At 43.3% G+C, this 26,983-nt stretch overlaps 1 protein-coding gene across 5 annotated transcripts in view; it reads right to left on the minus strand.

The window, feature by feature from the left end:
* Positions 1-26,983, minus strand: part of THRB (thyroid hormone receptor beta) — a 388,850-nt gene that overhangs the window by 92,996 nt on the left and 268,871 nt on the right. For 4 of the 5 annotated variants that reach the window (XM_043595532.1, XM_043595535.1, XM_043595531.1 and 1 more), the window contains exon 4: positions 17,847-17,910. The exons of the other annotated variant lie outside the window; for it this stretch is intronic. In XM_043595532.1, coding sequence (XP_043451467.1) covers positions 17,847-17,868 — 22 coding nt within the window. In that variant the 5' untranslated portion in view covers positions 17,869-17,910. The remainder of the gene's footprint in view (positions 1-17,846; positions 17,911-26,983) is intronic. 5 annotated transcript variants of the gene reach the window in all.

Raw genomic sequence — 26,983 nt, forward strand, 5'->3', positions numbered from 1 at the left:
CCTGGGAGAAGGCCTGCTACATGCCAGGGGAAGGTACATGCTGTGTTTGATTTACTCCTTACAGTGATGCAGTGGGGGAGCTGGGGTTCATCAGCCCCGTTTCACAGATGAGGAATCTGTGGCTGAGAGAACTAAAGATGTTGCCCGCAGTTACAGAACGCGAATGGAAGCTGTACTCATAACCTCGATGCTACATTTCACAGATAAGGCCAGTACAGGCCAGAGAAGTAGAACCTTGGCCCACAGTCAAAAAGCTGTGCCTGGAATCCTGCTCAGGATGGGCCAAGCTGGCCTGATGACAGGTGAGAAATCCTATGGAATTACTGTGGACCTTCATCTCTTAGCATAAATATTCCTTCGAGAGAGGTTCATCTGCTTTAGGAAACGAAATCTTTCCTCAAAAAGGATGGAGTCAAAAGGCATATTTCTTAAGTGTAGGAAGGACATTATGTTCAAATGAACAGGCTTGTCTGATTTCAGCCATGGAACAACAGTGCTGGAGAACGCTGATGCTTGGGAACTTGAAAGGCATGATTTTGGGGGGAAAAAGTCACAGTTTGAGATACAAACATCTCCAGCTTTATGAAAGTCTGCCTTCTTGTGATACTTTCTGACCAAATAATAACCAAAAGGAGAGAAAATAATGTTCTGTAGGCAATTATCCTGTTTGGCATCTGTCTAGAGGTGACAGCTTCTCGAAGAGACAACAGTTCTACCAAAATGGCAGTGTCACAGCACTCCACAACCTACACATGGGATGTTCTCTTGGGTATTCTCACTGTTACATTTAAGACACTGTGGCTGGCACATTAAGTGGCAGGTGTCACAAAATGATTCAAACTTGCTACCTCAAGCAAAATGGGCACTTTACTTCCTGCCTTAATTCTAGAAATAAGTTTGCCTGGGAAGATGAGCACAGTGGGGAAGAGGAAGAAGTTGCCGAAGTGAGGAAGCTGTTCTGGAACAAAAATCCCACATGCCTTGCACACGACCGTTGTCTGAGGGTTATTAGGTGGGTCCATATACGGACTCAGAAAGAGAGAGCCGGAAGTTACCGTGAGTGCTTAGAGGCTGCCCCTAGGCTGGCGGTCCTCACCTGGGCTTTTTGCTTCCCTGAGGACAGTGGTCAATGTCTGGAGACCCTTTCAGCAGTCACAACTTGGAGTGTGCACACTGCCAGCATCTCGTGGATATAGGCCAGGGATGCCGCTCCAGTTTTTAGAATCCCAGGATAGCCTTCCGCAGCAAGAATTATCCACCTCTAATGTCGACAGTGCTGAGGCCATGAAACCCTGCCTGCAAAACTGCAAAGTGAGTGCATGTTCTTGATAGCCTCTGATTCAGGGTGCTCTTACACTGGCCCTGCCGTTGTCTCCTCCCCACCAATCCGTTCACTGACTCCAGGAGGAGAAAAGTCTGATTGAATTAATACACGCTAAGGTATGACTGACAGCACTAGCAGGGACACCTGTGTTTTTAGTTTTTTGTGGGTGTCAATTTTTGAGAGCACAGGAATGGAGCCCGGAGGGTGGGGCAGAGGGAGACACAGACTCTGAAGCAGGCTCTAGGCTCTGAGCGCTTAGCACATAGCCTGACGTGGGGCTCGAACTCACGAGGCATGAGCTCATGACCTGAGCCGAAGTCAGATGCTTAACTGACAGAACCACCCAGGCACGCTGAAACACCTGTGTTTTAAGTGGCATGAATTTAATCTAAATGTACCTCCAATCTGCGAAATTTTTAGCGAGGGTGCCTTAATAACATGGACACTTATTTTTAGTGGATGGTGAAATTTATAAAGCGCCGCTCACCTTTTTTAAATTTTTTTATTTTTTTTAAATTTTTTTCAACGTTTATTTATTTTGGGACAGAGAGAGACAGAGCATGAACGGGGGAGGGGCAGAGAGAGAGGGAGACACAGAATCGGAAACAGGCTCCAGGCTCCGAGCCATCAGCCCAGAGCCTGACGCGGGGCTCGAACTCACGGACCGCGAGATCGTGACCTGGCTGAAGTCGGACGCTTAACTGACTGCGCCACCCAGGCGCCCCATCGCTGCTCACCTTCTAAAGTCATATACACATAAGCAAACGTGTGATGCGATGCCACTGGAATACAGTCATGAATACTTTATTACAAGCATCTATTTGCACTTAGTGTTGATCACCTTTCCAGCAAGGGAAGAAACACTAGAAGAAACTTGCTGTGCCCCCAAACAAACCTTATTTACTTTCTCTTCACGGCTAATATTGACCTGTGGGTTTTGATATGATAGAGCCCATTTTTGTTAGGTATTTGAAATGTCCCTGCTCCCATAAATCCCAGGCTGTCTTCTCTCTGGGCTGCTGTGGATCTATATTTGGAGGGCATGCTGCATAGGCTTGTATTTAAAGCTAGTGAAGCAGACGCAACATGAGTAAAATAATTAGCAGTAGGGATGAGCTTCAGAGTCCCTTCTTATTGGAAGGCTTAGAAATGGAAGGTTTTACTTTTCTTTATGCCAGTGTATGAGTGTATCACTTTATGCCAAAGTGATCCCACCTTGGCAAACTGGGGTGACTCCATGAATTGCTTTACTCTGTTCTCCTGAACATCAGCCAGGGCCATGTATGGTAGGTTGATGTGCAGCAATTTGCCGAGTTCCAGGCAAATTAACTGGCTCACCTGGTCTTTATCCAGTGGGCTCAGAGCAGCAAAATTCAGAGAATAGTTGGGGCTCGAAGGGACCTTGGAGCTCACACCAGCCCCAAAACCTCTGGACAGTTACAACAAAACCATGCCTGACTGTTGCCCTTCCCCCTCCAAAGTGTGCATGTGATGTGGGCAGCGCTGAGACAGTCTGGGGCGAAACTGGGTGAAGGCAGAGGGCCCTCATCCAAATGAAGCAACCTCCTTGTTTCTAGGACTAGCAGGCCCTGTCTTCCATAGCTCTAACCCGGACTCAGGATTAGGGCAGCTGTTGATTATTTAGGATGACATCATACCGGCTGATGCATTCAGGTGGCTCCTTGTGTCAAGGTAACTGGTTGACTTTGTCAACCAGTGCACCCCTAGGGACTGGCAAACGATAGTATGCTATAGGGCGGGGGCAACTCTGGCAACTCGATGTGATGTGCACAAAGTGGGTGGGGACAGTGGTGAGAAGCTTTAAGAGTGCCAAACAGACCAGACCCGTAGATGGCAAGAGTTCCTGGGAGAGAAGCGGGGGGGGGGGGGGGGGGGGGGGGGGGGGGGGGGGGGGGGGGGGGGGGGGGGAGGGGGGTGGTGGTGGTGGTGGTGGTGAAGAGAGAGAGTTTCGGATGAAGTATGGTAAAATTATCACCGGCCCTGGGCCAACCTGTCCCAGGCCCAGGAGCTCCATACTCTGGCCAATTCCACTCCTGTCCTTTTGGCTGGTGCATGTGGAGATCAAAGGCGTTTCTTCAATGAATCTGTGGCACACGGAAAATTCCTGTGAAGGGTTGGGGCCTGATAGGGTCAGGAAGCACAGTGTATTCTTCATCTTGGAAATATTGAATCTTAAAGCCGGTCTCTAGTAATTCAACTTGCTCCGGACTGTTAGTTTGCAAGGAGAGGGAATCTACCATGGCTATAACTGCCCCTGCCTGGAAACAATTAGGCTCATCCCAAGCCTGGTCAATATTTCCTGGGTTCCTTTAAGGCCAGGGATTGCATAAGAACCATGCGCAAAAGGATCTTTAGGAAATCCTCGTCTGGAAAGTAGGGAACAAGGCAGTTGGATGTATTCTAGAGGCAGGCCAGCAGCAAAAGGATGCTAGAATATTTAGGAATAGATTTTCAGTGGTGTCTCGTTCCTTGAAAACTGTCCATTCATTTAAAATATCCCTTCAGGATGTTTCTGGATCGCTGCTGGAAAGGACTGGGGGACCCATTTCTGACTCCCACCTATGATTCTTTACTTCTTGGACTGTGGAAAGGGCTGTTCAAGAGAGCTGGATGGCATTTGGTTATGGGATGTATCTGATCCATCCTCTAATGTGTTTGAAGCAAGATAATAGGACAGTTGCATCCCCCCCTAAGCCTTCCTGGCAGGAGTGGTGTATTTGGCTTGGAGATAGTGACTGGTAGTAGATAGTGGAGATAGCTACTGGTGGTGGTGACGGTATCTGTCATTTATTACTTGAGGCTCATGATGTTTCCGTCGTGCTAAGCATGTGACATGATTTATTTTTGACCCTTAACACTAATATTGAGACAAGTAATCCTCTCCATTTCACAGATGAAGAAACTGAGTATTGAGAAAGGGAAAACAACTTGCCCTAGGTCACAGCGGAAGAGGCAAAGGCACACTGGATCCTAGGTGGATTTGCCCACAGGCCTGTGCGCTTGACCCCGCTGTTGCGTTTTAATGGGTCAGCCGTACACATATGGTTTGGGGCAAGATGGTATATACTTTCCTGGGTTAGAGACCTATTGTCCTCATTATTTGCCTGCTCCCCCCATCCTATTCTGCACTTAAAGAGATAAAAGCAAATAGAAGCAAAACAAGAACTGAGAGACCAGGAGTCCAGGAGGGCCAGAGGGGGAGGCTTCCCCCCAGGTTGGGTGTCTGGAGAGAGCCTCAGCAAGAAGACGAAGCCCTTGGCCATGACTGTGTGCAGATACTGTCCTCTTCTCTTGGGGGGCCTTGCACACTCTTCCTGACCTGTCAGCCAGCGGGAGGGGCCGCTATAGCCTTACCACTATGTGCCCTCAGGGACCTGGTCACCTCCCCAGAAGACCCTCCTCCTCTGGCTTGTAAAAGATGCTTTGCAACATAAAGGCCACCAGCCTTTGAAGAGGGCTCTCTGTTTGAGGAAACCTATTGAAACTGAACAAATATTCGTAGCCCAAATCATATTTTAAGCCCTTGCTTTGTAACATGCTTCCTAGAATTCTCACCCTGTCAATTCACTTCCAAACGACAGGAACAAGTGAAACACTTTCTACTTGACCTCTCCATCTCTCAGATGCATTATTATTCATTAATGTATTCTATCTGGAATTTTGAGGGATAAACCTGTCTTCATAGCTTAGATGCACAGGACCAAAAACAAATCATAACAAACTTGCAGAGTGTGCCGAGGAGGGTCCGAAGCCAGATCACTTAACGTTCATGGAGTGCCTGCTGGTGACAATGACTGTGCACATACTATTTATTGATCTAGACTCCGTGCTCTCCCCTTAATCGCTGCTGTTTCCTTAGAGTATACCCACAAGACTTGTCACACAGGGGGCTCTCAATAGATGTTTGCTGACTGATTTAACTAGGTTATTGATACAACTCCAGGATCCTTTCTGCCGTCTTTTTAAGCAACTTGCTCAAATTCACCAGGTTAATAACTGGAAAACTGGGGATTTGAACCCAAGGACACATGACTCCAAAGTCTATGTTCTTTTCACGATATCATGATGCAAACTCCAAAAGCATCTAGAAGTGGTGGTCAAAATAGATCATCCTAGCCCTGTCTGGAGATGCTGATATTACCTGGGAAAGGTTTAGAGGACTGTACCAGACATCTTTAAACAAAAAGATGACTTCAGCGGTACCTGGGTGGCTCAGTCAGTTAAGGGTCCAACTTCAGCTCCGGTCATGATCCCACGGTTCATGGGTTCAAGCCTTGGGTTGGGCTCTCTGCTGACAGCTTAGAGCCTGGAGCTGCTTCAGGTTCTGTGTCTCTTCCCCCCCCTCCCCTCCCCCCCGCCTCTCCCCTGCTTGTGCGTGCTCTCTCTCTCTCTCTCTCTCTCTCTCTCTCTCTCTCAAAAATAAACATTAACAAAAATGACTTCAATATAAAAATCCAGTCTTACCTGACCTCACCTACTTCCATAATATTTTCATGCATTTGTAAAGCCCTTTGTGGCACAGACTCATCATCGAAATCTGTGTGCTCTCTACTTCCTGGGCACATGCTAGGCTGCGTTCCTCAGCCTCCCTTCTAGTCACACGTGGCCATGTGACTGAGTTCAAGCCAGTGGAGTAAGAACATTGGGCACCGCTTCCAGGCCTGTCCCGGCCCATAAAGCAAGTCCATATATCCTTTCATTTTCTTTTCTCCCTCTCCTGTTGAACAGAGAAAATTATGAAGTCCTAGAAGTGAATGGGCATGTAAGAAGGAAGGAGCCTGGGCCCTCAAATGACCGTGGGGAATGTTATCCATCCACCAACAATGTGTGGCACTGGATTTAACATGAATCAGATATAATATTTTGTTGTATGAAGTCACTGAGATTTTGGGGTTCTCCTTGTAGTAGAGAGCATCATTTTACACTTCATAGGATTCCAAATCGTTTTTTTAATCTTCTCCTAAAACTTTTACAAATGCAATCAGAGCCGATGGAAGCTCAAAGGAGGAGAGGTGTGAAGAATCATTTATGAGAAGATCTGAGACACCTGCACGGTACATTGCCGCATGGCTGTAAGCACATTACTTTGAGTTCATGGGCTTTGTTTCCCCACCTGTAATTTCAGGAGGTTGGAACAGATGGTCTGTAAGATTCCTTCTAGTTCTAAACCTCTGTACGTCTTTTGAGTTGTTAAAAAATCGGTATTGATGTGTTCAGAAACTGTGATCTCTTGACTGTGATTTTCTCCAAGGTAAGAACTATTTCTTCTGTTTCTATGTCTGGAGTCTAATATCTTAGATGCTGTAATGTTAAATTTAATTAGAATTTTCTATTGAAAAAACTCAGACTTTGCTAATGTTCTGATTTATGGCAATGATTTCTTGATCTAATTTGGAGCACAGTATCAAATGATTGAAATTCTCATGAATATTTTCATTATGCATTATTGAGTATGGTAGGCTATTTCATATTCATTTACATAGACTTAATCTTTGAAGAATGATTTTATAATAATACTGAAAGGCTTTTTTGATTAAAGTTAGTGCCAGCAGTAATTGGTATTCTGATGGCTTCATTTATAGTTCTATTTAGCTAAATAATATAGGAGTATAATTCCTACTTAGAGTTGAGAAAATTGGAGTGCAGAATATTCACTTAACTTGAGGTCCACAAAAGTAGTATTGGGAAAGTATGAACAATTTCTAAAGTTCAGAAAGGCCCAAGGGAGATGATACAACATGAAACAGCCTATGCTACTGTCATGAAAAATTTTATGCCTTCTGGTTTTTCACAATTTTTTTTTTGTATCTGTGTAGTGTGGGGTCATTATTCATTTTCTTCTCAACAATATTCTATTACATACGTTTTGATTATTAAGAACACGCAATGAATTCTATTTAATAAATGCTGTTTGGCAGGTAAAATATTTGGAAGCATAGGGCTCAAGGGAGATATGTGTGGGGAAGTCACAAGAGGGTCTTGGCAGAAAAGCGGGAACCACAATTTGACACTATAAATGTGGAAAGAAATATAATGATGGGAAACCCATCTTCGTTTGCTCTTTCTTTGTATTGGCAGCTGCGAGGGTATGTGTCTCCCCCCTCTTGTTTTCTGCTGTCGCCTCCTCCTTATGTGCTTATGTTCTACATCCTGGGGAACGCGAAGCATGTAGGAAGATACTGTATCAGTATGGCCCCTTGGTCTTGGGTGGCATAGGAACCTATGCCTATTAAGACAATGAAGTAATAATAGCAGCAAGTGTTTTAAGATGCTTATTTTATCAAGGATTATAGAAAGGACGAGCTTGTATTAAAAACTATGTACTTCCTTTTGTGTGAATTGTTTGCTTCAAATGTTATATTTCGATTATTGCTTCATTAAAAATGTCTTTCCATTAAATAAGGAATGACAGAGGCATTTCTTGTCTCTCCTGTTTTAAAAAAAGAAAGGCCTGTTGTATAGAGAAGTCTTTCAGGAAATCCTAAATAGGATGCTGAATTTGAATGAGACACTAAAGAGAAAACATGAATTATGGGAGTGAGCTAAACAAAGTGATAACACGTAAGCTTACCTGAAAAACAAACAAAAAAACTGAAAACATTTGTTTACATCTGTTTTTTTCCCCCCATTGTAGTTCAGTTAATTATATGGGCCATTTTTCACAATTAACATTAGTGATGCCTATTATGTACCTGGTTCTCCCTCAGAATGTCTATGTTGTGTCCCAATGTGCCACACCCTGTGTTAAATGATTTCTATAAATCTAATACCCTCACCACAATCTTTTGAGAAAAGTTCAGTATTCTCAGCATGGGGATTTTTTTAAGCTCTCCCAGTGAGCAGTCCAGACTGAGCACCATAACCCATAGATACTGCTCACCAGAAAGCTACATTCTTCTGAGGGCCCACATGGAAGTCCTTTAATTTTCTTTAAACAACCACCACCACCACCACCACCCTCCCAGGAAGAAACTCCTTTCTTAACCGAATGCACCTTACAACTTTTAAACGACCCACTAAAGAAGAATGTCCAGTAAAGTTCCATTTTTCTTTTTTTATGAAAAATGCTGCCCTAGGAGTGCACTCCTGAAGGACATTGTGATCATTTAAACTGGAGAGGTTGCTACCCTAATGGGCTTTTTAGATAAATGCCAATGATGGCACCCACCAGCCAAATGCATGGTTGCAGGGACGTGGGTCTGTTGTTCATGGGCGACAGTAATGGAGCACACCCAGGTAGTCAGTGGGAGTAAAGCATCTTTAACTACATTTCTGTTTGTCATCGCGGCCAGGTTAGGCCTAGATTCACTGGTGACATCTTCTCTGTGTGTGTGTGTGTGTGTGTATGCATTTATTTATTAAAAATGTTTGTTTTTGAGAGCGAGAGAATCTGAAGCAGGCTCCAGGCTCTGAGCTGTCAGTGCTGAGCCCAACATGGGGCCGACCCCATGAGCCATGAGATCATGACCTGAGGTGAAGTCAGACACTCAACCGACTGTGCCACCCAAGTGCCCCTTAACTGGTGATATTTTAGATGTCTTTTGTAGGTACTCAGATGAAGTATTAGAATGAATGTTAGAAAATAAACATTTCCCAAAACATATCCAATATGGAAGACAAAAACCCTCTAGATCAGTGGTTCTTAAACTTGTGTGTATCAGAATCATCTGGAGAGCTCATAGAGAATCCAGAAGCTCAGGTACATGCTGTTAGGTTGGATGGTAGTATAGAGCTTGTTTGGCCTTTTTTTTTTTTTTCTTTAAGCCAAAATTTCCAGTGATGTGGATACCTCACCACCAAGTTGAGAGACAACTGCTCTTTTCTCAACACTAGATGCACATCAGAATCACTTGAGGAGTTAAAGCAAACAAAAAACCCCCCAAAACCAAGAAAAACCCCAAAAACAAAAAACAAAAAAAACAAAACAAAACCACTTGCCCAAGTAGAGTGGTTTAAAAAAAACAAAAGAGGCTCCACCCTAGACCAAGCCAATTGGAATCTTCCAGAGTGGGTCACAGACACTGATATTTTTAAATAGTTCCTTAGTTTGACTGTATTGGGCAGCCTGGGCTGAGAATCTGTGTCCACCTTATGGCTTTCAGAATGGGTTGTACTATGGAATCATCTAGACAGTTTTACAAGAATGCTGAGTCTTGGGTCTACCTAGAGATTCTGATTTAACTGGTCTGGGGTGACATGGGCATAATCAGGATTTTAAAAGCTCCCAGGAGAGAGGCACCTGGGTGGCTCAGTCGGTTAAGTGGCTGACTTTGGCTCAGGTCATGATCTCACAGTTTGTGGGTTTAAGCCCTGCATTGGGCTCTGTGCTGACAGCTCAGAGCCTGGAGTCTGCATTGGATTCTGTGTCTCCCTCTCTCTCTACCCTGCCCTGCTCACGTGCTCTCTCAAAAAATAAACATTAAAAAAAGGATAAAGGCTTCTGGGTGGCTCAGTTGGCTGAGCATCTGACTCTTGACTTCAGCTCAAGTCATGATCCCCAGGGTCATGGGATTGATCCCTGTGCTGGGTGTGGAGCTTAAGATTCTCTCTCCCTCTCCCTCTCCCCCTCCCCAACTTCTGTGCCTGTGCACGTGTGCATGTGCACGTGTGCTCTCTAAACAAAACAAAACAAAAATTAAAAACCTCACAAGATGATTCTAATGTACTGGCAAGTTTGAGCAGGTGAAGGCTAGGTCATCCATCAAAGAGGGGGTTCTGCTTTAATCAGTTGAGGAAAGACTGCTCACCTTACCTCCCTTGGCAGTGAGCATGAGGAAGACTAACAAAAAAAAAATGAGACCTATCACTACTTAAAGTCACTTAGCCCACAAACCATGAGATCACGACATGAGCTGAAATCCAGAGTCAGACCCTTAACCAACTGAGCCCTTCAGGCGTCCCCAAAAGAAAACTCTTGACTCACTGCAAACAAAATAACATCACATATTCATTAGGGACTCAATTTTTGTTCGGAAAAGTTATTTTCAATTCTTTTGAAGGGTCTCGCACCTGCCAATGTGCCACTGCGCCGGACCTTCAGTGGCATTTGGGGGAATAGAGAGGAGGATAGTCCCAACACAGCAGAACCCTGCTAGGTTACGTTTGTTATTTGTTATTATGTTGTTTGTTAGCAGGAGCCAAGTAAAGATGTGCGGGGTGATTCTTGGTTATGGCAACCTTGGAGGTAGAGATGTGTTTATCAGACTGATGACGGCTTGATTGGGGTGGTTGAAGAAACGATGATGATGATGGTGATGCTGAGAATGGGCGCAGAGTGGGGAGCAGGGACAGTGGGGCTGGGGGTTAGGGCAGACCTCTAGAAAAAGCCAAAGAGTGTAAAGGAATTCTTCTTGAAAGAATACAGGGGTTAGTGATAAAGAAATTTTTTTCTTTGTCTTGTACTTCCATCATTCATTCTCTGTAAAGCCCTGTCCCTTTGACATTTCAACTTCTTGATCACTTGGCTGCAGCTCAAACTTGGAAGGTGAAGTTGTTCTAGAATTTTGGGGAAAATTTTTCACTAATCTGGCTGGATTTGGTGAGATTTCATTAATCTACTCTCTTTCAGAAAGTTCCACACTTTTCAGTAGGAAATCTATCTTCCAGGAGAAGTTCAGGATGTTAAAGAGGTGAGAGATGGGAGGACAGAGGCCATCGGATTACAACAGGGCCAGGTTTTCTTTAGCTAGGATATGTGGCAAGGTCCGGCCCCCTTTACCCATTTGTATTGTGCAAAAGGTCACTGTGCATTCTGTTTACTGAGAAAAAAGTATTTGCTTTTGTGTCAAAGGGTGATGTGTTATTTGCACAGGAATTTGCGCTCCCTTTTTGTGCTTTTCTTGACTTCTCCCTTGTTCTGGTGGAAACGGGAGAAAATCTTGAACTGAGGTTCTGGGTTCCTTTCTTCCCCAGACAGGACACTATGGAGTGACTCGCTTCTACCAATTTGTGTGTGATGGGGGTTGGGAGGGGGTATAAAATTATAAGCATTTTCGGCTTTCCCCTCTCCTGCCTTCTAAGGTGAGTTCCTTAGAAAGGAAGATCTATTTATTCTGCTGAGTGGGGCCTTAAAAGGGGAGATAAGGGGGAGAGGGGAGAGAAGGGACCCACAACCTTTAGAGGAAAAGGCAGATGGAGTTATGGGCTGGGGAGGAGGGAGGAGAAGAGGGAAGAGAATCCTGACTGACCTGGGGGAGGGGAAGCAGTGTGTTTAGAGCCACCACACCAGGATTTTTGGCCTTAGCAGGGAGAGCGAGAAGAGGACAAGACATTTCAGCAGTTACCATTAGTAGTGATCAGTGGGAGAGCTGTCTGTGGAGGAGTTGAAAGATTTTCTGTGTGATGTGGGTACAGCAGCCTCCCTTCTGCCCTCAAGGCATTTCAGAGAAGACTGATGTTTCCTTTCTAGCCTTTCAGTGAGATTTTTGTTTCTTGTAGAAGTGACACCAAGCCGAGGAGGGAGCAAAACGGCCCCCATTGTTTCATGTGGTTAAATGCCCAAGAAATAAAACCAAAGGTCCTTTTTGTAATTGGCTCCACCAACGGGAGAGCTAGCTATTTGGGCGAGTTGGTATTTTTCCTTCTCCAGAACTATTTGTGGCAACGTTTGTCATGTGCATAGCTGGCTCCATGAAATCCCAGGCCATGTTTTATTTTTGGCCACCACCAGGGAAACAGGAACTTGGAAGAATGTGAAAGAAGCCTCTAGATGCTCTTTCGGAAGAATTATGCCAGGAGTGCATAAATCAATATAACCTCTCCCAGCTCCTGTAGCAACATGGGGAAGGATGCAGAGCATCGTGTCTGGCTTCTATGGTTGTGTCCTTTGCAGGGGTAACCAGTACAAAAACTTGGGGTTTGGCAGGCCTGACTTGGGGAAGAAGGGACAGAAGGGCCTCCAGCACTGGCAGGCTCTCCCTCCCTGCCATCAAAGGCTCTGGTACTTTGGGTGGATGGTTGGTGAATGAAGGATAAATAAGAGAGGGTGTTTGTTGAGAAAATTTTCAACTGTGACCAGTCATCCTTGTCTCCTTAACGAGAACTACGTGTTGAAATAGTAATGCTAACTCATTGCAAAGAACTCCTTGAGCTGTGTGTCCCTCAGTCCTCACCAGAAGACATTTCTAAGCTTGACAAAATCAAGCTTAGACGAGCAAGGGCATAAATCACAAAATGACACCTCAATAGAGCTCACTGTGTAGAACCTAAAAACTTGTAAACGGGATGGCATGGTATTTGTTGACGTATGCAACTTATTTGTAAATGGTTCAAGATAAAAATTACATAAAGACATAGCGACAGGGACAGAGAGACATAGAGAGTGGGGAAAAGAATTAAGCAAATGTGATAAAGTGTTGACATTTGAGGACTCTGAATCGAGGGTAGCTAGGGCTTCTTGGAACCAATCTTGCAGACTTTTCTGTTAGTATGGAATTGTTTCAAAAGAAGACAGAGAAATTTAAAACGGTCAAATATTGCCAAAATGAAAAGAGACATATACTAAAATTGGAAAATAAGATAAAAACAGAGAGGAAGGCAACCCATAAGAGACTCTTAAATACAGAGACCAAACTGTGAGGGTTGCTGGAGGGGAGGGGATGGGGGGAATGGGCTAGATGGGTGATGGGCATTAAGGAGGGCAATTATTGGGATGGGCACTGGATGTTCTATGTAAGCGATGAATCACTAAATTCTCTTGAAACCAATGCCACACCGTATATTAACCAACTTGAGTTTAAATCAGTTTTTAAAAAGAATAAAACAAAATTGGAAAATGATTATAACATCAATCATTGACAATGAATTATTTTCTTAATGTGTGAATCATAAGAAAAAGATAAATGACACAACAGGGAAGTTAAATGAGCAGGTAAGTTATAAAAGTCTTTTAAGTGGTCAGTGTGTGTGTGTGTGTGTGTGTAGCCAAATAATCAGTAAGAAAAATATAAAGTTTTAAAAAGCTGTGGTAACATTTTGTCTAATACTCAAAAATTAATTACCAAAAAGCTCCAAACTTGGAGGATTTATGATTAAATGAGTTGCTGTGCTGCTGATCGGTATCTCAATCTGTCTAATAATCTGGTGACAATTTGGCAACAGAAAAGGTTTTTAAAGATATTCAGTCCCTTTAACTTAGCATTTCCTTTTGTTTCCTTGAGATTAAACTCTACTATTAGAGCTGTGAAGGCATATACAGCGTAGTTGGTTCTAACATTACTTAAGTCACATTATATTAAAAGTCTAGGGGCATTTGGGTGACTTGGTCATTAAGCATCTGACTCTGGATTTCGGCCCAGGTCACGATGTCACACAGTTCCTGACATCGAGCCTGCTGTGAGGCTCTGCACTGATGGTGTGGAGCATGCTTGGAATTCTCGCTCTCCTTCTCTACGCTCCTCCCCTGCTTGTGCACGTGCTGTTTCTCTCAAAATAGACCTTTTTGTTTTTTAAAAGTATAACATCAAGGGCCGTATCAGTGAATGATTGCTAAGAAACCATGACCAAAATCCTATTTCAGAAGAGTATTGACAGCGGGATATGTTAGCAGTAACACTGTTAACATTATCTTTGGATAGTGTCCTAATTTTGCTGTCAACAACCTCCTGATTCCGTGATGATGGTCTACTTAGGCTGTGGGACATAAACACAATGGTGATTCTCTTTCTAAAGGAATGAAACAGTTATAAGGATCATTTGAAAAGCCTAAGGAACACGTGGAGAGCCACCCCTGGAAAATGCCATGGGCTCACAATAAATTACTGAGTTTTGCCAGCTTAAATGTTTGGTTTGACTCTGAAAAACCTGCTCATTAGGATAATCTTAAAACACAGAAAACACTGCTCTGGGGATCCCTTTTTCTTCCAACCATCAATGTACCCATGCTCTACTTCATGAAAATGTGATTTATAAATGTTTACATGTGAAGTATAACCTAACTGTAAATGTAGAAGGAGAATTAGAGATGAACTAGTCTCCTTTTCTCCTTTAATAAGGAATTAAAGATCTAGGGACATTAGGTGACATGCTTGGTTACTATCCTTAATATATAATAAACTTCTATAAACCTCGAGAGAAACATAAAATCCACAATGAGCAAGTGGACCATAAATATGAAGTGAGTTACGGATGAAGAAATACAAGTGGCCAAGAAGCATGTAAAAAAAAACGTCACCCTGAGCAGTAATGAGAAATGTAAATTAAGCAAAATGAAGAATTACATAGGTTTTTTTTTTTTTTAAACAAATGACCCCATCCCCAAACATGCAAACAATCTGAAGATCATACAGTGGAACATTGGAGCAACAGCTGAGAGCTGTCCTATCCTTGCTAACATCCTTCCCCTCGTGCCTGGGATACACTCAAGAGTAATAGTTTGAGAAAGAAAAAGAAAAGGGCAAACATCACAAGGATGTTTCTATTTGACCAAGGCCAAAAGCCTCTAACTTTGGTATTTGAACTTTTAGGTATTCATTCACATTTTGGAACAAACTTTGCTGTGAATCGTGGTTTTATGCAAAATAGAGCTCATTATAATGCCATAAATGTTAGCGGAATTCCCCTCAGATTACTTAGGAAGCAGTGCTTAATGCCAGATTAACAAAATACTATATTAAGGCACTTTCTGACTATCTCCGTTAAGAGTCAGTATCTTTCAGTGAGTGATTTCATATAGTCCTAATTTCAAATTAGGTAAAGCAACCAGAAAATTTTGGCAAGACTGGACTCCACTGTAGCTGATATTAAATAACCCTAGAAAATAAACAAATTTCCATGCAAGCTAATGCAAAAATAAATTTACTAAGCATTCTGGCTGAAAGAGATTGCATACCATCAACATGACTCTTATCTGAAAATGTTGGTCTTCTTGCTTTTAGGAAAATAAATTCAATGTTCTTATTCCTTTTAATTTAAAGAATGGTTTTATTTTCAAAGAGATCAATTGATTTCCTGTACTGCATAACAGTAATATTGCCTATTATGTTTTTCAAAGAAGAAAATAATGTATATTTGCCCTTTAAATTATGCTCCTAAAGCAAGCACTTAACTCCGATGACTTACATACAACTTTACTATGGTCTCCCACAATAAAACTCTTTAGAGTTTTTAAAATAAACACACAGCCTGAGACCATAGCAAAAAAAAAAAGCGAGGGGAAAGGATACTTTTTTATTTCATCCACAAACAAGGGAGTCTAAAGCGGTAATTCTCTCAGCTGAGTCCATTAACATGCAGTAAACGTGTGTATGGAGTACATTTCTTTTGCAAATAGTACTGTTAGTTTCTACACTATGAAACAAATGCCAGGAAGCAAAAACTCCCTCCTCCACTGGGAGGCACCTGGGGTTCCAGCTCAGTCTGCAAGAAAAGCATCTTGACTTCAAGATCAGCTGAAAAGCTGGCTCAATCTAGAATTGTCCTGGAGTGAGCCTAGATTCATCACTCTGTCCTGGAGATGACTTGAGTTGACCTTGGGGGTTCTGCTCAACAATAAGATGGCCTGGACTCTATTGGACTCTAGACCAAGAGTTCACAAACTACAGTCCTTGGGCCAAAGCTGGCCTGCTGCCTGTTTAGTAAATAAAGTTGTGTTGAAACATATTCTGCCTGTTTATGTATACTCCATGGATTTTCGTGCTGCAATGGCAGAACTGAGTAGTCTGCAATGCCAGAGATATTTACCATCTGGCTCTTTAAAAAAAAAATGCTAGCCCTGCTCTATAGAAACCTGGGATGGATGGCCACTTCTGGACTCTATCTGGAACCAACCTCACAGCAATGGACATCCACTAAATCACCCACTTTTCTACCAAGTTTTGCCATTTTCATGTCTCAAAAGGTTACATGAGACTATCTTTGAGACTATCTTTGGAGTATTTTTCTAGTGGGCAAGTTATCATGGAGTATAGAGCCACTCTTGTGTCACACTTCATCTTGCACTATCCTGTATCAGAGGGGGACACTTTCCCTAGGCTTTGCAGTGTGGCTACCTGTTGCTTGATATCTACGTGTTCACACATGCCTGTGCCTGCAAAGATTTATACTTCATTCCTTCCAGTTGAAATTCCCACACATAGGTAAACACAGAGGAGATTGCTAAGGTTGATGTGTGCCAATTTTCCACCGAATGACCGAGTTTATGACACAGAACAGGTGCAATTGAAGTGGGAAAGAATTTTGCCTGGTTGGAAGTGGAATAAAAATGGAGTGGATATGTTCTGATGACTGTTAGTGAGCAAAAAAAAAAAAAAATAGGAAAAGGTGAGATGTGGTTCTGAGGCCCTCACTTCTTACTGGTGTGAATCGTTCTGGTCTGTTCAGGCACTCCATCTTTTTGCTGCCCCAGGAGCTCCAGGGTAGGTGGGTATAAAGGGAGGGCAGTGATGCTGAGGGAGGCAGTGTTATGGTAATTAGGAGGTCCCCAAACTTACAGAAGGCTTACTGGCAACTTTAAGTCACCTCAGTTTCTCAGGTCTACTGGGGAATGGTTTCTTGGAGTACTTGTCCTGTATGTTTAGTTTGTCACTAGGTGAGGTGACATGAATGGACTATCAAAGGTCAAGCTGTACCCATGACTCCCAGAGGTCTAGGAGTATCTGCCCTGCTGTCGCGGTAACCACAAGAACACGTGTGGGCTTGGTGCTAGGCTGGAAGGTAGACAGCAGAGATTATAAACTGGTAGCCCACGGGGTTGATTCCAGTCAGCAGACATATTTTGACTGGTCCGTGAGTCTTTGGTATTCTATTAAGTTAATTGTTAATATTTATGAGTGGCAATACTTCATTTAAAATCTGGATTTCCAACTTCTTTTGAAAAGTTGAAGTCTTTGGGCATTCTGGGCTTCTTCCCTACTGTATGTCAGTGATCACCTAGAGTGGAAGAATGGCTTCTCTTCAGAGAACCCGAGTACTCCAGTTTTGTTTGTTGTTTTCTCTTACACCCAACCTGTTCCCACATTGGTGTCCTCTGCCTGGCCCCTGGGGCCTTTGAGTTTGCAACCCCTGCTCTGTGTGTTGCACAAAGAATTCACACTGTTGCAACCTCATGTTCCTTGGGGGTCATTCTGTCTCATTTGTCCCTTGCTAAGAGTTTCTACCTCATTCACCTGATGCGATCTAATCATATTCCATCCCGACTGTACTGCTAACTGGAATAAACAGCCCATTTTGGAGAAGTATGTAGAGCCATTTCTTATATTGACCTGAATGAATATAAAGACTCAATGTGTCTCATGTGCAAGGGTTATCTTAGGATGACTAAAACCAAGCTTTCACTGTGAATTACCATTTCTTCACGATAGGTTTCTGCATCTCATAGTTTCTGAAGAAGAGCAAAACTCACTGGTAGGGATGTATTCCTAGGATATATCTGCATTTAGTCTTAGTTGATGATTTGGAAAATAATGTTGTGAAGACTCTTAGGTTGGTCTTCTAGAAACCCTGTATTTCTCTTCAGGTGGAACAAAAATGGAGACATGCAAAGAGAATTTTAAAAAAGAGATACCTGTCATACTGTTGGGAGTCATAGGTTAGTAATCATTCTGGACCTTTTTTTTCACTGACACCTCCTACAAAGAAAAAGACAAAGAAAGAATACCCCAGGTTATAACCTGTATCTTCCGTAAGGTTTTTGTTTCAAACAATATCATGTGCATTAATTAGCTTGAGGCAATTTGTTTCTCTCAACTCCCACCTAGGGAACTTGAAGCAACCGTGGACTCTGTGACATGTGTCAATTTACAAGATGTTTCATTCTTAATCTCAGGGTTCCTTCCATAAATATGCATTTAACATATTTTATTCAAGATCACGACTATTTTTCCATCTCAAGTTTCAAGAACACTGCCAGCACACTGACTTGCTGCTTTTCCCAAGAGTGGCGAAGATGTACTAGCATCTTTAGTCTAGATCTTTGCTTCTCAAAGTGAGAAGCATTAATCTCACATTTGTGCAGTGGCCTCCAATCCCTGCTTCCAGTTCTCCCTGAGACCAAGCTGTGTCCTTCCTGCCCTTTCAAGGGTTTGGTTCCTCAGTCCTTCCTGAGCAAAACCGTCCCTGTGTTTACATAAGCTGGTTCAAGTGTGGTTTCTGTCACTTGCAACCAAGAGTCTGGACTGATAACACTGACATTAAAATATAACGTTAATACAAATGTGTGAAAATAGTTTTGTGTCCTTTGTATGATCTCAAAGATGAAACTATAAAATCTCAGTCATGTTCTTGCTATACCATCACTTAAAAATGTCTTTGTTTTCACAACTATATGGTCAACTAATCTTTGCAAAGCAGGAAAGAATATCCAATGGAAAAAGACAGTCACTTTAACAAGTGTTGGTGTTGGGAAAATTGGATGGCAATATGTATAAGAATGAAACTAGACTGCTTTCTTATACCATACATAAGAATAGATTGAGAATGGTTGAAAGACCTAAATGTGAGACCAGAAACCATCAAAATCCTAGAGGAGAATACAGGCAGCAACTTCTTTGACTTCAGCTGTAGCAACTTCTTACTAGATGCATTGCAGAACGCAAGGGAAACAAAAGCAAACATGAACTGTTGGGATTTCATCAAGATCAAAAGCTTCTGCACAGCGGAGGAAACAATCAACAGAACTAAAAGGCAACTCATGGAATGGGAGAAGATATTTGCAAGTGACATATCTGATAAAGGGTATCCAAAATCTATATAGAATGTATCAAACTCAGCACCCAAAAAGAATGAAATCTTGCCATTTGCACTGATGTGGATGGAGGTAGAATGAATTATGCTAAGCAAAATAAATCAATCACAGAAAGACAAATACCATGATTTCACCTCCTATGTGGAACTTAAGAAACAAAACAGATAAACATATGGGAGGAGAAAACAGAAATAAACCACAAGAGATTCTTAATGATAGAAAACAAACTGAGGGTTGATGGAGGGGAAGTGGGTGTGGGGATGGGCTAGATGGGTGATGGGTACTAAGGAGGGCACTTGTGATGAACACTGAGTGTTGTATGTGAGTGATGAATCACTTAATTCTCCTGAAACCAATATTGCACTGTATGTTAACTAAATAAATTAAAAAAATCTTTGTTTTCAAAATTCTAATTGAATAGGCATACGAACTACAGAAAGTTGTATTGTGTGTGAAGTAGAAAGTATCTATGAACAAGAAAAAAATCTTATTAAGGCTTTCAAAATATTGTCAGCACTAAAGTTAGTACTAATTTTCATACTTAGTACTGTTTTCCTTTAGTATTACCATTACTATACAATTGCCATTATTATAGCGTGAATAGTATGCTAGAGTTACTATAGTACTTCGGCATATGGTGATGTTTAGTGCTATTTTCCTTCAGTGACCTCTAGAGTCTTATAATGTAATTGCAGGAAAGTCTAAGAACCCTCTAGAGTAGACGGGTGTCCGGGGCCTCCTTTCCTAGCAGTCCTATGCTATAGCGTGGAGTGCCCTGTACTTGAGTGGACACACGGAAGGTCTCCGAGAGCCTGGGGCTCACCAGCTGGTCATGGGGTCAAAGGAAAAAACAAAGTCCAAAGAGCTTAAGAATAAAGAAAGCTGCGGGTTTTTTTGTTTTTGTTTTTTTTTGTTGTTGTTCTCAGGAAGGAAAACAAACTTGGTGAGGGGTGTTATGAGCAGGTGAGTGAGGAGGAAGGTCAGGTGGTGCTGTGTGGGAGAAGGCGTAGCTAATGAAGGACTGGCAAGCTTCTCTCTCTCCAGGAAAGGCTGAGTCACAGTCTGTATCATTCATTAAGCAAGTCCCACCACTCACAGGGGAGGGAAGAGTCTTCAGTTAGACTGTGAGGGTCTGTGTCCTGAGGATCTCAAAGTTGAAGGTCCTCTCACACCAACAGAGGCGAGAATGACGTTCAGTTTAGACACACCTAGGTGAGTGCTACTTGAATAAAGAACATTCCTTTTACATGAATCATTTGTTCCCTTGGTCAGTCCAGAGGCCTTGATTGAGGGCCTACTCTGCTCAGGCAGTCCCCCAGGCTTTGCCCAAAGACAACATCTTGGCCTCTCCATAAGGGGCTTCTTATCCAACAGGGAGAGAATGATGCAAAAGTGGATGCGGGTTTCCCCTTAAGTGTCTCTTCAGAGCTGACTGGGACACAAAGGAAGCAGAGGTCACTTCTACCTGGGGCTATCTGGAAGGCTTAATGGAGGGGACTCTGGACCTAAAGGGTCTTGTTTTTAAGAGGTCTCGCCTTAGGTCATGATTTAATGCTTTGTTTTCATGCTTGTGCTTGAGGCACAGGGACTACTTTGAGTAACTCTTTTAAATTACGCAGGTTTAAGTGGGGGAGTGTTACTATCCAGCTTGAGTTTTTCTTAAATATTTATTTTTGAGAGAGAGAAAGCACACCTGCATGGGACCTATACCTTAGATTTCCCCTCACTTAAGATTATGCTTTTATTTTTTTAGATGTTTATTTATTGAGGGAGGGGTGGAGGAGCATAGAGAGAGGGAGACAGAGAATCCTAAGCAGGCTCTGTGCTGATGGCACAGAGCCTGATGTGGAGCTCAAACCCATGAACCATGAGATCATGACTTGAGCCAAAACCAAGAGTCAGCTGCTTAACTGACTAAGCCACCCAGGCGCCCCTAGCCAAGTTGAGTTTTTAAAGCTCCACAGCTACTGAGTCAAAGCAGACCAGTCAGAGGGCTATGGCAGGTGGAGGGGAGAGATGAAGGTGGCCAGAACTAGGGGGGTGGCAGCAGAGGATGAGGGACTCAAGTGACATTAAGGAAGCAGAAATAATAAGACACTGTGATGAATGTGATATGAGCAAACACTAGGGATACAAATAGGTTAAGACTAGAAGGCTCTTGGCTCTCAAGGACTTTACAATCCATTTAACAAGCTGGCTGGGAAGGTGGAGCCCACTGGCCAGGAGCAGCTAAATATATAAGTCAGATGTGTGGTGTGCCAAGAGGCAGTGTGGAAAATCACTCAGGGCCGTGCCTTTTTCTGCCCACTTATTCTCAGTCCAATGCCATGTCCCTTAGGGAAAACCTATTCCCCATGGAAGAATGGAAAAGTGGGCATTTACCTCCAAAGCACTGAAAAATACATTTATATTAAAAAAAATACAAATGATGGAGAAATTTATTGAGTTCTCAGAAACTGGAAAGTAAAAGGAATTATGACAAACACGTAGGAGGTAGGTCTAGGGACTCTGGGAGATATTGGGCTCTATGCAACCCACCGTGAGCTCAAAGACCATCTTGGGTGCGTGGATGGAAGCATAGCCTATAGGACAAGCCAGGCCATGTTTGGACTGCTACATTTTAAGAGAAAGACTCATGTAGAATGTCCAGGTTGATGGAAACCACATCTTAAGGAACTGTTGAAGGGAACCTAGAAAAGGGAGCAGTCACATGAAGGTTAGATAAAGGTCTTCGAACATCTGAGGAGCTGTCATGTGGAGTTAAGCGTGTCAGTGGACAGGATGGCTGGAGAGATGCTGTGGGTGACCTTAGGTGGAAGAAGATGCACATCTCCAAGCAGTGCACCTTCTCCAGACCTTGGGCTGCGTTTTGTTCTCAGGATAGATTAAGCCTCTCCTGAGAAGACCAGGGTCTTTATCCTGCAAGAAAGCAGGTGCCAGGTGTATGATATGGTTCTGGGGACATGTTAAAGCCCTGCTCCATGCTTCCCCTTAAAATTCTTCTCTAATGCTTTATGCCTTTACCTCAGTGGATCTCAACTGTGTCGGGGCAGGGGGGTGGTCCAGTCTCCTCAAAGAATATAATGGAAGTTACAGGCCTCTCCCCTTGAAAGATGGGTAGAAGGGGATTCACAGACACCCCCCCCCCACACACACAATAAATCTGTGGGTGCCACATTAAGCTTTGGCTGCAGGCTCTGGTCACTGTTAAAATGCAAAAGCTCATGGAAAAAACCACAAATTGATAAACACAATCTATTGAATACAATGAAAAAGGGATGTGCAAGCTATTTTTGGTGAGTGGCAAGAAAGAACAGGACGCAGTAGATCCCTTTGTAGGTAGAAGGAAGGTAAGTTTCGGAGAAGCAAGGCTGGAGGCTAAAGAAGAATCCTCCAATGCAAGGTCTGGGGCCACTCTAGTTAAGCCATCAGCCACCATTGCAACTCTGGATCATTTGAGATGAATTATGCATGTTGTCTGCCCCTAGGGGGCTTAGGTGATGAACAACTTGTACCTTCTGGGCAGAAGAATTGACTGGAGGGATAAGAGATCTCTTTGGAGGCACTGAGGAGAGTGTGATTAATTTTATCTGTATGAGGAGGACCTACGGTTATATTTGAGCTTGACTTTGAAAAATGAGTCAGGATATTTTCCAGTTGGAGAATAAAAAGAGTATGGCTCATGAACAACAAAAGAACAAAAGGTATAGCATCTTGTGATAGGGTACGTGATTTGGGATGGGAGAAGAAAGAACATGGCCAAGAATGAAGCTGAAAATGTAGTTTGGGGCCACATGGTGAAGGGTCTTGAAAGGTTTGCTGTGGACTTCAGACTTTATCCTACGGGAAATAGGAAGCTAGGGAAGGTCTTTAAGAAGAGGACCCACCCAATTTGAGAAAGATAACTCTGCTGCAGTGTGGAGGACGAATCCTCAGGAGGCTAACCCCTTTGGTGGCACCTCTTTGTGCGGATCATTGCTATTTTCCTGTCTTAGTGTTCAAGCTAGAGTAGGGTCAGAGAGAACACCCCTACTTCGATCTTGTAAAACTCCAGTGCATTTCCCCAGATCGCACACCTCTTTGTCCTCTTGTGTTTCCTTTCCCCTACTAGAAACTACAACATTGAAGGGACAACTGTAAAAATCGCCCCTTGAAAAATCTTTCCATATGGACCCAGTGAGTCATTGCTTATATAGCCTGTACATAAATTAACATGAAATGCCATATCCCCCTCATGTTTTTACATCAAGGGTACCAGAGTATCCTGCATCCTGATGCATCAGAACCGTAAGATACACAGGGCTTATGTGCTAACACTTGAATAGGTACTTCCTGGGCAGCCCGAGGAAGCCATGAGTGCACTGGGGGGTGGGCTGGGGTGGGTTGGGGCTAACCTTCATAAGCAAATCTCTTGATTCAGTTTAAAAGATCAGATGTCCAAGTGTTAGGTTGCCATAGGCTCTTAAGCTGAGACCATTAACATCAAGAAGGCTCTCAAAGGAGGACAGACCCACCCTCTCACCTGGCATCAAACCGACATTGATAATCTACTCTTCCTAAATAAAAGGGTTTTAGAGATCATGGCAATAAGAGCGGAGGGCAATGCTTGGGGATGTGACTTAAAGTTGTGTTTACATAGCAAGAAGCTGTTTTGACTAAGTTTAGTTGGTATGTGGGGCATTGTGCACTGCTGGAGTTTATGGGATGGAGCTAGGGGTTCTGTCTGCGCTTTGGCCTTACCACTACTCTGTCTCTGGCATCTGGAAACACATCCGGGTGAGGGCAAATGGCTGCCCTTGAAAGTGGGCCGCACCTCGTGCAAGGAGGGCAGTGAGGTTGTGGATCTCCATCAGGTGCCTTGTACCCCCCACTTCGAACATCCTCTCTCTCCTGGAGTTTCCCCTTCTATCTCCTTCCCCTCATGGGCAAGGGCCCATTTACATCAAAACTTGGACTCTGACATTTGGGAAACATTTTTAAGAACAACTTCAAGACCAGGTATAGAGGAAGGACTCCAGGACCTGGCATCATTCTAGATGGTTCAAAGTCTCAACTCAGTAGGCCATCTCAGATAGGCGCCTCACCTCTCTGAGTCTCATTTGTAAAATGCTGTCACAATTCCTACCCTTCAGGGTTATGATGAGGACCGAGGGGATTTGAAAATGCTTTGTAGATTTAAAAGTAAGACATCAGCATAAGGTATTGGTAGGCTTTGTCATTATTGTAGTCACCATTCTTATGGTCTTCTCATCTCCTGGCCAGGCCCAGTCATCTCTAAGACGTAGGAAATTGGACCTATTATCTGGCATTTACTTTGAGATATTGTGAGGTGGTAAAAAGACTCATAATAACACGGAAGTCCACCTCCTTAGACCCCATCATCACCAAGATAAAATGGAGGTGAAATTTCTCCTCTCTCCTACCTGCCATTCTCCTCTTTCCAGACTTAATTTTAGTTTTGGGGATTTTTTTTTTTTCCCTCTCAAGGTTACCTTTCACATACATTTAAATTCGTTATGGAGAACAATGAAGGTTGGGTACCCAGGTGAATTTGTCCCTAGTTCTATAACTTCCTGTCTTGAGGTCTTTGCATTTTAATAGTAAATCTTAGTATCCAATGAAGTGAATATATAATGGTCAAATTTATGATTATAGTAATAAAAACTCAAATAGAAGAGAACAGAGGCAAGGTGTATTCAAATCACACCATGCTGTCATCCACTTTTTCCACTTGGTAAAGCTAACCCTATTGGGCAGTGTTATGTTAAAAAAAAAAAATAAAAAATCAGTAAGAGGAAATAATTTAAAAAGCCAGCACTGTTAGACCGGGAATGGGGCTAGTTAAAAAGGAACACAAGGCTGTGATAAAGATGTGGAAAAACAGTAGAAGCTCGCCCTTGTGCTCTAGCCCAGATGTTCGTCTGAGTGGATCACCTCTAGGTGCAGAAGGCAGGGTCAGATTCCTCTGCTGGATATGGTGGGCAACTAGGGTTCCACACAGGAGACATCAGCAAATGACTATTGAATGGCTAAAGCTATAATTTCCGCTTGAGACTTTCAGCAGTAGCCCTGTTTTGCCTTTGGGGAGCGAGACAATACAACCAGGATCTGTGACTGAGCTTGATGTGCTGTGGCTGATTTTGTTGTTGTCTTGGTAAAATAATTAGCCTTTGTTTCCACCCCACCGACCCCTTTTCATTCAAATCCAGTGATCGTTGTGAGGCTCATTTCTGCTCTTCATTTTAACCTGTGTCCTTGCCAAATCTTTGTCCCCTTCTCTTCCTCTTCTACTCTCTTTCTCCTTCTCTCTCAAAGTCACCATGCATGGAAAGCATGCGGGCCCTGCCACTTACCCACAGAATGACACAGGGGATGTTCAAAGTCAAGAGTCAATGTTCTCAGTGTGGGGACAAGGTCATCCACCTCACAATGGAATGTGACGCGTGGTAATACTCTTCCATCCTTGTGGCTAGGTTCTGGGGCCACAGCCTGAGTAAAACCCTGTTTCTGCTTTGAGGACTGGGTTGGCAGTGATAGGCGTGGGGTCCTTGGGGTCAGACTGGGCTTTAAAACAAACAGAAAAGCCCCCTGTGAATCTCAAACCATCTGCTGTATTTACTTTGTTGTCCCCCTGAATGGAACTTGGAACAATTTGTAACCACATAATGTAGTGATAGAAAAGTCACCAAGAAGAAACCCGCCAGTAAAGGTTTTAGGAGAATCAACCTGACTGGCTGCTATGGTTACAGAGCACTTTCCTCTAGGCTACCTTTCTCTCCAGGCAGACCATCCTCTCCGAACGCTTCTAAGAATGGAAGCTAGTCTCTTAGGAGGAGGCAGACGGGTGGTTTGAGGAAACGTCTGACACAGCAGGAGAAACAACTTCAACAGAGACACTGTTGGCCAAAGCAAGCCTTTAAAACTGCCTCTACTGACACCTGGTGGAGAGTGGGGTCGCTTCCCTGTGCCAAGGAAAATAAAGTACGTCGTGTGCACGCCTGTGTGTGTGTTGAGGGGGCTGGAAACAAACTCCTCACAGCAGGGGGATTAAATAACTCCTGAGGAATGAGGGTACCATGCAGAACCGCCAGATGCTCGAATATGTAATTGTGGTTAGGTGACTCACTGAGACACATGCATGAAAAACAACAAACGAGAATGTGAAAATAAAACATTAGGACTGAAGCAAACGATATTATTGATTTCTTAAAAGTGTTTGATGATGAATAAGACAACAACATCAAACAAGAACCCACTTCCTTTCCCCACCCCCACCCCCCCATGTTGGATAGCTTTTGACACAGGGAGCATCTACACCCCAGGGGGACGGCATTACACAGAGCTCACGCTCTGTCACTGGAGTCTGCAGTGAGCTCTCTGCATGTGTTTAACACCCAGGGAAAAAGAACCATCTTCTAGGGCTGCCTGGGTGGCTCAGTCGATTGAGCATCTGTCCCACTCTTTATTTCAGCTCAGGTCGTGATTCCAGGGCGTGGGATCGAGCCCTGTGTTGGGCTCAGCGCTGAGCATGGAACCTGCCTAAGATTGTCTGTCTGTCTGTCTGTCTCTCTGTCTCTCCCAAATAAGAAAGAAGAACCATCTTCCCTAAGGGGGTATTATGAAGATGAATTTGCCTGTAGAATTCTTTGATGAGAACAAAATTCTCCTAACAAATACCATTATAAACTGTTCACTACTTTCTCAAAAATAAACATTAAAAATGTTTTTTTAAAAAGAGTGAGTGTGTGTGTGTGGGGGGGGTGTGCAGAGAGAGAGAGAGGGACACACAGAATCTGAAGCAGGTTCCAGGCTCCAAGCTGTCTGCACGGAGCCTGACGTGGGGCTTGATACCTGTGAGATCATGACTTGAGCTGAAGTCCAACCCTTAAGCGACTGAGTCACCCAGGGACCCCTGTTTACTACTTCTTAAATTGCCAAATGGAGGGGGAGGGGGACGA

The sequence above is a fragment of the Prionailurus bengalensis genome, chromosome C2 (assembly GCF_016509475.1).
Source record: "Prionailurus bengalensis isolate Pbe53 chromosome C2, Fcat_Pben_1.1_paternal_pri, whole genome shotgun sequence".
Lineage (NCBI taxonomy): Eukaryota > Metazoa > Chordata > Mammalia > Carnivora > Felidae > Prionailurus > Prionailurus bengalensis.